This window comes from Coenobita brevimanus, chromosome 39, assembly GCF_032717465.1.
Source record: "Coenobita brevimanus isolate Jiangsu-jjx chromosome 39, ASM3271746v2, whole genome shotgun sequence".
NCBI classification, from domain to species: Eukaryota; Metazoa; Arthropoda; class Malacostraca; order Decapoda; family Coenobitidae; genus Coenobita; species Coenobita brevimanus.
Genome location: NC_136992.1, coordinates 13,572,274 through 13,587,775, shown reverse-complemented (window position 1 = coordinate 13,587,775; position 15,502 = coordinate 13,572,274). Strand labels below are relative to the sequence as shown.

The window sequence follows — 15,502 nt, the reverse complement described above, 5'->3', positions numbered from 1 at the left end:
TCACTACCCATCCAACCCCCAACAGGCCCCTGAGTGTCAGGCCTGATGTACTTACCTGTTTCATATTATTTCTACTTCTTCCCAAATTTTTACACCTCACTCTGTTCATTTCTCACTTCGTACCTACCAGTTTCTGTATGTACGTAGTTGGAGAATGCTGTATGTTGTACTACATACGACATCTTTTTTTTTTCCCCTACCTGCCCAGATTAGCACCTCTGGGTAGTGTCCGTCTGTGTTAGCTATCGAAAGACTCTGAGGCCTTGTAGGGCTACTCCCCGCACCTGTTTCATCTCCCCACACATTCAGACACACCTGTTTTTGTGGCTGGTGTGATAAATTCCAATGAATGGAGAGTTTCCACAAGAGAATTTGGATGTTGCTGAAACTGTAATGGTAAGTGTGATGAAATGTATTGATAATGTGATAATTATAATGGTGTGATAAATGTGTAACGAGAAGTTGGGACAGTAAAAAGAGAAATCGGAAACAGATTATTGCTTTTTTTTTTTTTGTTTTTTTTTGTTTTTTGTTTTTTGTGCATGCATTTATAGCATTATTCAACTTTATTTTGATGTCCGTGATGATTATAAACATTTATATGTGTCTGTGTTAGTTTTTTAATGACTATGAGGCCTTGTAAGGCTACTCCCCACACCTGTTTTATTTCCCCACACCTGCATACACACCTGTTTTTATGGCCGATATGACAAATCCCATTGAAATGGAGGGTTTCCACAAGAGAATTTAGTTGTTGCCAAAATTTTTCACCTCAAGTACCACCAAGGCCTTGTAGGCCTACTCCCCACACTAGTTATCTCCTCACACATACATACACACCTGTTTTCATGGTAGATGTTACAGAACAACAATGAAGTGCTTTCTTTTCATGCGAAAAGCTGGTTATTTCCAACCCCTGTACCCATAGGCCTACTCCGCCTACTTTATCTCCCCACAGTCTAGTAATCTCCCCACACCTACATACACCTGTTTTCATGGTTGGTGTGACAAAACACCTTGAAATGACCTGTTTGAATGAGAAAAATTGGTTGTTATCAAAATTTTCATGTTTTCGATTGTTTTCGAAGGGTAACTATCATAAACTTTTTTTTAAATTTGACGTGCAATTGTGCGGTAACTATTAGGCCTATGGGGGTACGGATTGCGTTGTCAGGTGTGCACATTCTTCCTCTTTAGCCAGAACACAGTCAGTTTACCCTTGGTGAAAGTCATCAAAACACTCCCGAATTGCGGTTGTGGGGGGTACCCACATTTGTGGTCTTAAGAGGTTAATGAATGATCTTCCTGATGAACGAAAATATAAAAAAAAAAGGAATTGCTATATTGTATCATTCACTTATTTGTTCAGTGCTCATTTACTCACAGACATATAAACATTTCGGGAATCTATCTATCTATCTATTGCCAGACGCCTCAATCCTGTTTGGGGTGGCCACAAACAAATCGCCTCCAAGTCGCCCTGTCCCCCGCCATTTCACTGCCCTGCTCCCAACTCACACCCCCCTCTCTCATATACCTCTCCACCCCATCCCTCCATCTCATCCTCGGCCTCCCCCTCCCTCTTCCCCCCTCCACCTCACTCACATACACTCTCTTCATCAGTCTTTCACCCTCCATCCTCTCCACATGGCCAAACCACCTCAGTGTGTTCCTCATAACGCTTCCTATCACATCCACATCCACACCACAACGCTCCTTTATATCCTCATTCGTCAGCCTGTCTCTCCATGTGACTCCACAGGCTCCTCTCAAATAACTCATTTCCACTGCTTTCACTCTTGACTTGTGTCCTTCCAACAACGTCTAAGCTTCACTTCCATAAGTTAGAGTTGGTATCACAATACTGTCATGTAGTAACTTTTTCACTTCCATGCTCACTTCCCTGTTTCTTATCACTGCTTTCAAAGAACCAGCAACCTTTCTTCCCTGCTGTACCCTTTCAAGCACTTCACCCTCCAAACCTCCATCCTCACTCATCACACTACCCAAGTACTTAAACGTACTCACATTTTCCAATTCCTCACCATCCAACCTCGCTGTACATTCACTGACTTCACCTCTCTCAAAGACCATCACTTTACTCTTCCCTACATTCACCTTTAGATTCCATTTCTTACACACTCTCCCAAACTCATCCACCAAGCCTTGCAGCTCCCCTTCCTCTTCACTCAACAACACAGTATCATCTGCAAACAACAGTACAGGGAGTTTCCAAACACTATCCTCTCTCACCAGGGCCACTCCAACATCCACTACCCTACCTTGTACCTCTTTTATTACCCCATCCATGTACAGATTGAACAACCATGGAGACATGACACATCCCTGTTTCAACCCAACTTTCAAAGAGAAAAATTCACTTAGTTCACCATCCACACGCACTGCAGCCTTCCCACCATCGTACATACTCTTCACAGCATTCAGCAACTTCCTATCTGCTCCATATATTCTTAACACTTTCCACAATCCTTGTCTATCCACCGTGTCATGTGCTTTCTCCAAATCCATGAAAGCCGCATACAACTTCTTTCCCCTCTCCAGAAACCCCTCCACCAAAGATCCAAGAATGAACATCCGATCTACACAACTTCCCCCCTTCCAAAAGCCTCCCCGCTCTTCTCCAACCAATATCTCTACCCCATCTCCAACTCTGTCAACAAGCATCCCACCACACACTTCTCCTATTACACCAAGAAGACAGACGCCCCCACGACTACCACACACTTCTTTTTCCCTTTTTCCTTTGTACAAGGGAACAACTACACCCGACTTCCAGTCCTCCGGGACTCCACCTGTGGTAGGTCTCCATATTATAATTGCAAATCATAATAGATAGATAGATAAATAGATAGATAGAGAGACAGATAGAAGCAGGAAGTCAAATGATGAGAAGGTGTTGTGTCTGCGAGAATCCAGCAGTGCGGTGGGGGTTGGGTGGATGTAGCAGAGAGAGGAGGGTGAGGTCTGGTGGTTATGAGTTGTGAGTCGTCTCTCACTCTCCGTTTGTTTGTTTGTTTGTTTCCTTTCTTTCTTGATGTATTCTTGGTCCTTTTTTCTTGTGAATTACTCGTTGTAGGATGAAGACTGCCGCTTCTTGTAGGTGAGTGTAGAAGATTATACTGACGACGTAGAGTTGTTAATTGTAGTTGATTGTAGATGGCTGTAGTTGATTGTAGATGGCTGTAGACGTTGTAGACTATTTGCACTGTAAGCTGTATTTTGTAGGATTCAATGTAGAACTGAAGCTAATCTTGTAGTCTCGGTTGCTTTTGTAGAAATTTGCTTTTAATTCGGAGACGATGTCCGCAGATTTGCTGGTTTGTCGTTAAGCTACTTGCAAGGCGTCGAGTGATCTTTTGACCTCTGCATCAGCGTAATGATCTGGGAGACGGAGGGGGCGGGATGGAGAGAATACTGTCAGGAGCTGATGTTGTTGGTTGTTTTCAATCTTGATATTTTGTAGGAATTTAATGTTGATTCGTAGACGAGGTTCGTATACGTTCGCTGCTACCAAATGTCATAAAGACTTTGTAGTTACTTGTAGAGAAGTATATTTTAGACTTGTGGTCGAGCGGCTTTTATATCTTGTAGTAGTTTCCCCACCAGATGTCATGTAGTGACGGGAGAGGTAAAGAATAGTATGGGACTATTTTTATTTGTCTTGGAAATATTAAACAGGTATAAGAGTATAAGTCCCGGGTAGCTACCTCCCTGTCTCGCTATCTCTCTCTCTTTCTGTTCTAAGGCTAATCTCCGTCTCGACCTCTCTCTAGGGTCGCTTGTCTCCTTCTAAACTCTCTTTCCTAAAATCTGGTGTAGCAGGGGTGTGTCACGTATGTTCCTCGTGGGTGGACTAGATCTTTCTCACGAGAGGACTGCTGACAGCTAACTGCATCATCTCCTTACTGGCCGCTGTCGTCAGCTTTCCTCAGTGTTAAGAGTGTGTAAGCATGTTTAGCACTGCTGGATTCTCGCAGACACAACACCTTCTCATCATTTGACTTCCTGCTTCTATCTGTCTCTCTATCTATCTATTTATCTATCTATCTATTATGATTTGCAATTATAATATGGAGACCTACCACACACCCTCCTCCTAGGCCAACCTGCTACATCCCCCACATCCACTCCACTACCATCTCTCCCCCATGCTTCAGCATCTCACCACACACTCCATCAATTCCCCCCCCTCCCCCCCCAACTTAACCCCCTTCACTGCCTCCACAACCCCCATCCTACTGATTTCCTCCTGTCATCTCACCTCCCTCCCTCTTCCAGCCATTCCCCAGCCACCCACACTCGCATCACCTCCATCCTCCATGCTCAACAATTCCTTAAAGTGTTCTCTCCATCTGCTCACTCTTTCTCCCCTCTCCACCAGCAATCTACCATTCCCATCTTTCACTCCCCTGCCAACTTCACTTCCACCCCGTCCCACTCCTCTCACCTCCCTCCAGAACACCCTCCCACAGTCCCCCCACCCTACACTCAAATTCCTTCCAAATTCCTCATCCACTCTCTTCTTACTCTCTCTTACTAATATTTTCACCTCTTTCTCTCTCTTCACACATAACTCTCTCTTCCGCCTCCCAACTTCCTCCACGCCCCTATTTCTCATCCACTCACCGCATGCTTTCCTCTCCTGTGCCACAGCCTGTCTCACTTCTTCAGTCCACCATGCTGTTCCTTGCACCCCCCCTCCGTCCTCTCTTCCTTCCACACACCACATCACATGCTGCACATATTTCTTCTGTAAATATCCTACACACACCCTCCATGTCTCCCATCTGCTCCAATTCATATTTGTCCAATTGTTCCTCCACTTCTCTCTTATACTCCGCCCTTTTCTCATCCTTTTGCAACCTCTCCACTCTCCTTGCAACTACTCCTTCCTCTCGTCTTTCCCTTCTTCTATTCCTCCATCTTACTTGAATCCTAATTCTGGCCACCACCAAGTAGTGGTCAGAAAGTCCACTCCCCCAACCTCTATAAGCTCTTGCATCCAATACACATTTTCGCATCCTTTCATCCACACACACATAATCAATCATTGCCTTCCTTTCATTCAGTTCACCACCCACCCTTCTCATCACTCACCATGTATACCTGTGGATCATTTTATGCCTGAAGAGGGTATTGGCTATCACCAACCCCCTCCCAGCACAAATGTCCACTAATGCACTCCTATTCTCATCTATCTCAGCAGGCACACCCCACTCACCAACTATTCCATCCACCTTCACATTCCCAACTTTACCATTCATATCACCGATCAAAAACACTCTCTCATTCCTTCCAAACTTTTCCATGCACACTTCTACATTTGTCCAGAACTGTTCTTTCACTTTTCTAGCACGATCTTGCGTTGGCGCATACACACACACAATCACCCACATTTGTATTCCAACTTTCAACTTTACTCACACAATCCTTGACCCAACTGATCCATACTGTCTTATGCTCTTCTTCCATCTTTTACTCACAACTATACATTCTCCTTCCTTTGCCCTTTCATTCTCACCTACTCCTGCACATAAACCCCATCCATACTCCCATTCTCTCACACTTTCTCCTCTCCATTTTGTTTCAGTTATTCCACATACATCCACTTTCGTACCCTCAAGCACCTGGACAATCTCTCTCTCTTTCACCTCGTCATTCGCTCCTCTTACATTCCATTTCGGGAATGATTATAGAATATTGTAGAACATTTATCTGTGATCCATTTCATTAAAAAAAAAAAGCACTTTATACTAGAACATTTTTTATGGCATGTGGAATAACAATAGTCGTTCATCATGCCTGGCTGCTCTGAGTGAACTGTTTCTTATCATTTCATTCTCGCCCGCCCAGACCTCACACTCCCCACATTCCTCACTCAGTGATTTGTGCAGCATCGAAAAATGATTACAATCATTTCATTCCCCTGTCCTAATTTTTAACTGTATTGTTATGGAACTGATACATGTTACAAATGAATAAATGAGCTTCCTAATGAATGAAAAAAAATAAATAAAGGATATAAAACATCATACTTTATCATTCAGTAATGAATATCATTCAGTAATGTATTCATTTACTCACCGACATATAAACAGTATATATAGTACAGTACTCACTATTTTTTTCACAAGAACAAATTGTTGTGACAAAAATAGTGTTTGAGTACTGTATATACAGTATATCGGTATGTCAGTGAGTAAATGAATATATTACTGAACGATAAAGTATGGTGTTTTATAACCCTTAGTTATTTATTTTCTCATTCATTAGGAAGATCATTTGTTCATTTGTAACATATATCAGTTTCATAACAATACAGTTAAAAATTAGGGGAGGGGAATGAAATGATTGTAACCATTTTTCGATGCTGCACCAATCACTGAGTGAGGATTGTGGGAAGCGTGAGGTCTGGGCGGTCGAGAATGAAATGATAGGAAACAGTTCTCTCAGAGCGGCCAGGCGTGATGAACGACTGTTGTTAGTCCGTATGCCGTAATAAATTTTCTAGTATAGCTAGAAGTGTTATTTTTTTACGAAATAATTGAAGTTAAATGCTCTACAATATTCTATAATGATTGCCGAAATGTTTATATGTCTGTGAGTAAATGAGTATTGACTAAATAAGTGAATGAGACAATGTGGTAATTCATATAACCGGGGTTTCCGGCAGGGTTAAGTGTCCCCCAGATTCCCCTATCCAAAATCACTTAATCATGGCATTCGTTTCAGAGAGTCTCGGAGGGCCCAATACCTGCCCAGGGCCCCAACCAAATGGGCAGAGTCGTGTGGTCATGTGGAATGTGAGACGTGTGAATGAGGAGAGCAAGAGGGTGGAAGTGGCGAATGTGTTTAAGAGTTCGAGATATGCTGTGATGGCATTGTGTGAAACGAAGATGAAAGGGTGCGAAGTGGAGGAGTGGGAGGGTGTGAAATGTGTATGATCGGAAATGAATGGGAGAGGAAGATGTAAGGAAGGAGTTGCTTTGTTGATGAATGAGGTGTTGCAGAGTGGAATGAGAGACTACAAATGTGTCACCTTGAGGTGTATGTATGTCAAGTTCAAGTTTGAGAAGGTGAAAGTGGCAGTCATTGTAGCGTATGCACCGTGTGAGGTCAGGAGTGAGAGAGAGAGAAAGACAGGTTTTGGGATGAGCTGGGTGAAGTACAGGTAGTGGGAGAAGTGTCCAGGAGCGATAAAGTGATCGTGATGGATATGAACGGAAGAGTAGGCACTTGTCCGGAGTATGACATAATGGGTTGTTATGGAATACCAGGAGAAAATGATAACGGGAATCAACTAAAGGATATGTGTCAGGAGAGGAGGTTGTGCATTTGTAATTCGTATTTCAAACAAAGATGCACGTAAATATACATGGTATAGAGGAATCGGGGATTGTGTTGAAAGGAGCCTGATTGATTACGTGCTCGTAGAGAGGTCGATGATGGGAATGGTTGCTGATTCGAGGGCTGTGAGAGGACGATGTGGAGGTCTGTCAGATCATATGATTGTGGTATGCAAGATCAAGCTGAGAGGAGTGAGGTGGATCAAGAGAGAGAGAGGAGCAGTCAGGGAGAAAGACTGAAAGTTGAGAAGCTGAGGATCAAAGAAATGGCAGATGATTACAGGACCAAAGTAGAGGATGAGTTAGAATCAGTGAACTGGAATGAATTGGATCTGGACAGCCTGTGAAATGCATATAGGGATTGCTTAATTAGGAATGCTAAAGTGGTGTGTGGTGTGACAAGAGTATCAACAAAAAAGAAGGGTACAGGATGGTGGGATGAGAAGGTTAAGAGGGCAGTGGAGGAAAAGAGGAAGAAGTGGCTAAAGTGGTTACAGGATAGGGGTTCAGTTGAAATAAGAACTGCATATATCGAGAGCAAGAAGCATGTAAAGAGACTAGTGAAGAGGAAAAAGACGTAGGTAAATGATGATCTGGGAAGAAAAATGAATGCGAACTACTCTGAAAATAGGAAGTTATTCTGTAAAGAGGTGCGGAAATGTAGAAGTGAAAGTGGAAAGAAATGTGATGGTGCGAAGGATGCTGGTGGTAAGTTACTAACCCATGGAGACGAAGTAAGGACCAGATTGAAAGAATATTTTGAAAGTCTGATGAATGGGAATAGAGAGAGCAGAATGGCTGTAAACATGATTGGTTTTGGGGGTGTACAGAGAAGGAATGTAGTGCCAGGAGACGTGACACTCGCACAGGTGAAGAGCACTGTGAAACGACTGAAGAATGGGAAAGCAGCTGGGGTTGATGAGGTGTATGCAGAGATGCTTATGTGTAGTGGAGAGAGTGGAATGAAGTGCTTGTTGGAGATATGTAAGAAGGCATGGATAAGTGAAACTGTTCCTGCAGAGTGGAAAAAGGCTGTGATTGTACTCCTGTACAAAAATAAAGGTGAGCGAAGTGAGTGCAAGAATTATCGTGGCATAAGTTTATTGAGTGCTGTAGGGAAGGTATATGGAAGAATTATTATAGAGAAAGTAAGGGAGATATCAGAAGTCCTAGTGAGTGATCAACAGGGTGGCTTTAGGAGTGGCAGAAGATGTGTGGATCAACTATTTGCAGTGAGACAGATAGCAAAGAAGGCTTGTGAGAAGGACCATAAGGTGTTTATGTCATTCATGGATCTGGAAAAAGCATATGACAAAGTAGACCGAGAAGGATTGTGGAAGTTTTGCACATGTACAGTGTAGATGGTATGCTGCTAGCGGCCGTCAGGAGTTTTTATGATGGTAGTGACGCATGTGTATGGGTTAACGGGCATCTAAGTGAATGGTTCACGATTGGTGTGGGCATGCGACAAGGTTGTGTGAAGTCCTCATGGTTGTTCAATGTATATATGGATGGGATGTTGAGAGAAGTAAAAACACAAGTAATTGAGAGAGGGATGGCGTTGGTAATGAATGGTGGTGGATGGAATATCTCAGATTTGTTGTATGCTGATGATGCAGTACTGCTTGCAAATAGCAGACAAGAACTTGGTAGACTAGTGCAGAGTTTTGTTGATATCTTTGAGCATCGTGCCTTGAGATTAAAATAAGAAAAGTAAAGTGATGGTTATTGAGAGAGAAGTTGACTCCCAGTGTGATGTTACAGTGAATGGAGAGAGACTGGAATTGGTGAGAGAGTTCAGATACTTGAGTACAGTGATTGAAAAGAGAGAGGAATGTGCAAAGAAGTGGTAGGTGGAGTGACACATGGAAGAAAAGTTGCAGGTGCAAGAAGACCTTGAGAAGAAACAGAGGCTTGAGTGCTGCAGCTGCATGAGGCTTGCATGAAGGAGTGTTAGTGCCAACTTTAACATATGGATGTGAGACTATGGTGTGGCCTGAAAATGAAAAGTTGAGAGTGAGAGCAATGGAGTTGGGACTGAGGAATGTATGTGGAGTACAGACGCTGGATAGGATACGAAATAATGTGATTCATGATAGATGTGGAGTGAGGAAGTCTGTGGACACTAGAATTGGAGAGAGTGTACTGAGATGTATGGTCATGCATAGATAGCAACAGAGTGGTGAAAATGGTATATTTGAGCGAATTTGAAGGAGGGAGGAGGTGAGGTAGACCAAGGAGAAGGTGGAAAGATACGGTGGATGAGTATGTGAGGAAGAGAAGTTTGGAAGCCGGTGAGGCTAGGGGACTGATGAGAGATCGAGCTGGCTGGATGAATATTGCGAGGAGAAGCATATGATCAAGGATTTGGCACCCCTTTTTAACGTGACAGCGTCTGGATTGACTCTATTGGATACGTTTATATGAATCTACAGAACGTGGTGGATGTTTTGGTGTATTGGATAGAGCCAGAATTTCAGGGGCTTGAATAATGAGTGAATGGAACTGTGGCCCATTGGAGTGGGCAGATTTGGGCTGTCTGGACATTGCTACTCCTCACCCTGCCCTAGGGTGGGAAAGGAGGTCCAGATGATGATGATGATAATGATGATATATATGTATTCAAGGAAATATTATTGTGTTGTTGGCAGATTATGTAACATTTGGGTTGTCTGGACATTGCTGCTCCTCACCCTGCCCTAGGGTGGGAAAGGAGGTCCAGATAATGATGATGATGATGATGATATATATGTATTGAAGGAAATATTGTTGTTTTGTTGGCAGATTATGTAGTAGTTGGGTCTGATTCTGGCCGCATCACCATCCTGGAGTACAACCAGGCCAAGAACCAGTTTGAGCGCATCCACATGGAGACCTTCGGCAAGAGTGGCTGCCGCAGAATCGTACCTGGCCAGTACCTTGCCATCGATCCAAAAGGACGTGCAGTCATGATTGGTTAGTCCCACCCTTTCTTGTGTTATATCATGCATATGTACAGTACAGTATTTGGGTTCCGTGTACAGTATACTGTACTTATTTCTTGGTTTCAGTTCTGTGAGTTGTTCAGATGTACAAATTATCACCACCTCGGAAGACAACTGTTTTGGTCTGACTTGAACTCCCCATAGACTGGGCTAGAATTGTTGTACTTTCCGGCATTCAACATTTCCCTATGTCGAAATAATTGTTTCATACTTATTTGACCTCACTTCATAATTCCCATACATCTGTGCTTGTTTTTACCCATATTGGAATCCTACCTAGCTCATTTAAAGTGACAGGATTATGCTGATGTGATTTAATAGTCAGTGGGATGACTGTACCCCAGAGGTATTGCAAAATAGTTAATTAAGATATCGCCTATGACTTATTAATGAAGATATCCTTGACGGGTTGCATTCCTCTTGAACTTCTGTTACCAAACACTACAAGTACCGTCAAGCCTGGCTGATTGCCTTTTCTCCAAACTGACTCCTTGTTGCTGGCTTTTGTCTTGAAAAAATGAAAAATAATACTGTGTTGTTGAAGTAAAGTGGATGAATGTTTCTTCCTTGTTAAAAATAAGATGAAATTTGTCATATCTTTGAAGATGTCATAATGAGAATATGGTTGCTGTTGCAGCTACTTTAACTCTTAGCAAAGATACTGCCTTAACTTCCTTTTCACCTTTGATTCATTTTGTGTACAACAGAATCTAATGCTTCTGTATCTGGTAATAGTGCGGTAGTGTGCATTTCAGTACAGTAAACTGTCAATTATCCGTCGTTGCTATATATGGCCTAACGCCATATCTGGTGCTGGTGGCTCTATTACAGCAATAACCGGCAAAACTATGCAATATCAGGTGCAGAAATGGGACATAACCGGTGGTTCTATGCAATATCTGGCGTAGAGGTGTATCACCCGGCTCGTAAATGGTACCCAACCAGTGCTGTATTAATGTATTACTGTGTTGTATTTTATGCTTAATTTTCATCTTTTACTCTTGGGAATGCTTTTGGGATGGAGTTTGAAGATGGATACTAATGCAGTATCTGGCACGATGCCAGATATTGAGTTGGTTGGGGATACAATGCAATATCCGGCATTTTACTTTAACTGGTGTAGGGCTTGGCTGAATTATGCCAGATAATTGAGAGTTTTTCATCATTTTCGGGAACCCTGCAACAGAGTATGGCCTTGACGAAACTGTCTCTGAGATACTTTTGGCTTTCATGCCTCTCTCTCTCTCTCTCTCTCTCTCTCTCTCTCTCTCTCTCATTGCAATGTTCTACTTTTCTTTCACACCAGGTGAGTCTTGCTGTTTCACCACAACCTGTTTAAGTCATATGTTTTATTTTGTTTATAAAATCCCTGTCTAGCTTGCTTGCGTTGGCCCTGGTCACCTACTGTTGGCTCTACCCCCAGCTTGATCACAGGCAGCCTTTCTCTTTAGTTCAGTATCATTGAGGCCACACTTCTGTGATTACATTCCAGATCTTTTTTAGTCTTTCTCGCAACCCTGTCCCTGACCTTCACACCTCTCATCTCTTGGACCCAATTGTCATCGTCCATTCCATCCTCTCAGAATGCTGAAACCATCTTAATCTACCCCTCCTCATCACAGCATTAAACCATTCAAATCCCATGCATTCTCTCAACTCATCGGTCCCAATCCTAACCCCTCAAGCCTCCTCAATCAAGAACCCACTACACAACCATCTAATCATCATTTTTGTATGTTTGAGTCTAAAAATATCCTCTTCTTCTACTGCCCAGGTCTCACTACAGTACAGCATTACACTCCCAACACATGCTGTGTACAAGTGCCCCATAACACAGGGAGAACCCCTCTTCAATGTTAGGAGAGGCAGCAGCTCCCTGAACTTCCTCCAACCACTCTTTATCCTAGCCCCACCGGCACCTCCAGCACATAACATGTCTCTCAAATAACAGAACTACTCCATACACTCAAGAAACTCTCCAACATGATCCGTCCTTTCATGCCTCTCAGTCTCTACAAGAACCCTCTGACTCACCGTACATATGAAATTAGCATTACATCGCAGCCTACTTCTGATACCATGACATCTCTTATGTGTAGACTCATCACAAACACTGCACAGTTTGGAGTTACTTCACAGACCTGTGTGGCAAACTACACATGGCAACCCTCTCTCTGCTTCGACAGTACAGCCACCAACCCTAGAAACCAACACTTGTTTATTGTGCATTTACAGTCATCCCTTAACATTCGCGGGGGTTAGGTACCAGAGACACCCGCGAATGTTAAAAATCTGCGGATATATGCTGCTCCTCCCTTAAAAACACCTCTGGACCTCCCATTTCCTTCTATAACTAATGAAAAACCCTATGTGCATGTTTACAACCACTTTATTTAATACAAGAACACTCATCATCCTTCCCTCCTCTTTTCTACTCTGATGGTTCTGTAGCTATTTCTTCTACTGATAAAGCAGATCTCTTCGCACAGACTTTCTCCTTCAATTCCACCTTAGACGATTCTGGTGCTGTTCCTCCATCACTTCCCCCCTCTGACTTCCTCATGGCTGACATTAAAATTTCTTCAGTTGATGTATTTTCTGCCATCACTGGCCTCAGTACTAACAAGGCATATGGGCCTGACGGGGTTCCTCCTGTTGTTCTCAAGAACTGTGCTTCTGTGCTTACACCCTGCCTAGGCAAACTATTTCGCCTTTGTCTGTCAACTTGTACCTTTCCTTCTTGCTGGAAGTTTGCTCTCATTCAGCCAGTCCCAAAGAAGGGTGACCACTCCCAACCCTCCAACTATCGTCCAATTGCTTTAACGTCCTGTATTTCAAAAGTTTTTGAGTCAATTCTTAAGAGAAAAATTTTAAGGCATCTTTCCTATCACAACCTTCTTTCCGATCGTCAGTATGGGTTCCGTCAGGGACGCTCCACTGGCGATCTTCTCACCTACCTTTCAGACTCCTGGTCATCCTCCTTTCGGGAATTTGGCGAAAGCTTTGCCATTGCACTTGACATCTCAAAGGCTTTCGATCGAGTCTGGCATAAATCTTTAATTTCCAAACTGCCCTCCTACGGTTTCTATCCTTCTATCTGTGCCTTCATCGCTAGCTTCCTGTCTGGTCGTTCTATAGCCGCTGTTGTAGATGGCCATCGTTCTTCTCCTAGATCTATCAACAGTGGTATTCCTCATGGCTCAGTACTATCACCAACTCTCTTCCTTTTATTCATCAATGATCTTCTAAGCTGTACATCTAACCCTATCCACTCATACGCTGATGACTCCACCCTTCACCTTTCCATTCGGTTCCCGCAACGCCCATCTCAACAGTTACTTCAAGAAACAAGGGATGAGGCTATGGCACACCTAATGTCTGACTTGGCTCATATCTCTGACTGGGGTAAAAATAATATGGTTGTCTTTAATGCATCTAAGACTCAGTTCTTACACCTATCAACCCGACAAAATCTTCCACAGGTATACCCACTAATGTTTAATAATATTCAGCTTAATCCTGCATCATCCTTGAACATGCTTGGGGTTTCATTTACTTGGGACTTATCTTGGAAAGATCATATTACATCTCTTGTAAAATCTGCTTCCAAGAGATTGGGTGTGCTAAGCTGACTCCTCTCTTTCTTTACCCCTGCACAATTGTTGACTCTATACAGGGGTTTTATCCGCCCCTGTGTGGAGTACAACTCTCATGTGTGGGGAGGCTCCCCACATACAGCTCTTCTCAATAGGGTGGAGTCAAAGACTTTTTGTCTCATTAACTCTCCTCCTCTTACTGACTCCCTTCAACCTCTGTCTCTTCGCCGCACGGTTGCATCTTTATCTCTTTTCTGTCGCTACTTTAATGGTCACTGCTCCTCTGAACTGTCTGCTTGCATTCCTCCACCTCTACGATGGGCGCGTAGCACCCGTCTGGCAGTAAACTCTCATCCCTTTTCTGTCCAACTCTCTAATGCAAGAGTTAACCGTTACTCCCAGTCTTTCATTTATGCAACAGGTCAGCTCTGGAACTGTCTCCCTCTGTCTGTATTTCCTGCTGCCTATGATCTCCAGTCTTTCAAACGTAGTGTGTCCAGGCATCTCAAAATGATCGGATCTTGAATTTGGCTCTCTATTGTATTTTGTTTTTCTCTTGGAGGGAACTGTTACTGCGGGCTCATGGCCTTTGGTTCCTTCTTCCTCGCATTAAAAAAAAAAGAAAAAAAAAAATGCATTATTTAATACAAGAAAGAGAAAGTTAAAAATAATGAATAGTGTACTCCTGCATGGCCTCTTCTGACTACTGCACTCATCCCAACTCCCGCCTCCAGCCTCCCCATCATCGATACTGCCGACAACAAAAACAAATATTCCGTGAGTTGGTGTTGATTGCAGAGAATGAAAGGGAGGCGGAGGATAGGTTTAGGAAGTGAAGAGATGGTATGGGGCACAAGGGCTTAAGGGTAAACGTAGATAAAACAAAAGTGATGATACCTAGGGTTGGTGGTGGTACTGTCAAAGGCGAGGGAGAGTGGCCATGGGCAGTTTGCCACAAGGGCGTGGGAAGTAATTCCATCTTGTGCGGTGTTTGTGATAAATGGTTGCATAAGAGATGTAGTGGTATCAGAGGTAGACTGCGAGATAATGCTGATTTTATGTGTACGGTGTGTCGGGGTGAGCAGGTGGAGATTGTCAGACGTGAAAGGATTGAACTTGCTGGTGAATCTCTTGAGTGTTTGGAGGAGTTTTGTTATTTGGGAGACATATTGTGTGCTGGAGGTGGGGCTGGAGCTAGCTCTGTGGCTAGGGTGAGAAGTGGTTGGAAGAAGTTCAGGGAGCTCTTGCCTCTCCTGACATTGAGAGGACTCTCCCTATGTGCTAAGGGGTCTTTGTATGCAGCATGTGTTAGGAGTGTAATGCTGTATGGTAGTGAGACCTGGGCAGTGAAGGAGGAAGATATTCGCCGGCTCAGACGTACAGAATTGACAACGATCAGGTGGATGTGCAGTGCGTCCCTGCGTCCAAGGCCTGGAGGGGCTGGGTTTACGATGGAAGAGTTGAGAGGTAGGATGGGACTGGAGTGTATTGGTGTTGTGATGAGGAGAGGTAGATTGAGATGGTTTGGACATGTGGAGAGGATGGGGAATGATAA

The 15,502-nt window shown here is 43.4% G+C and overlaps 1 protein-coding gene across 1 annotated transcript in view; it reads left to right on the top strand.

The window, feature by feature from the left end:
- The window catches only part of Sf3b3 (splicing factor 3b subunit 3), a 262,909-nt gene that overhangs the window by 16,353 nt on the left and 231,054 nt on the right, over nucleotides 1-15,502 (top strand). Inside the window, exon 3 of the mRNA XM_080270145.1 lies at nucleotides 10,152-10,322. Coding sequence (XP_080126271.1) covers nucleotides 10,152-10,322 — 171 coding nt within the window. The remainder of the gene's footprint in view (nucleotides 1-10,151; nucleotides 10,323-15,502) is intronic.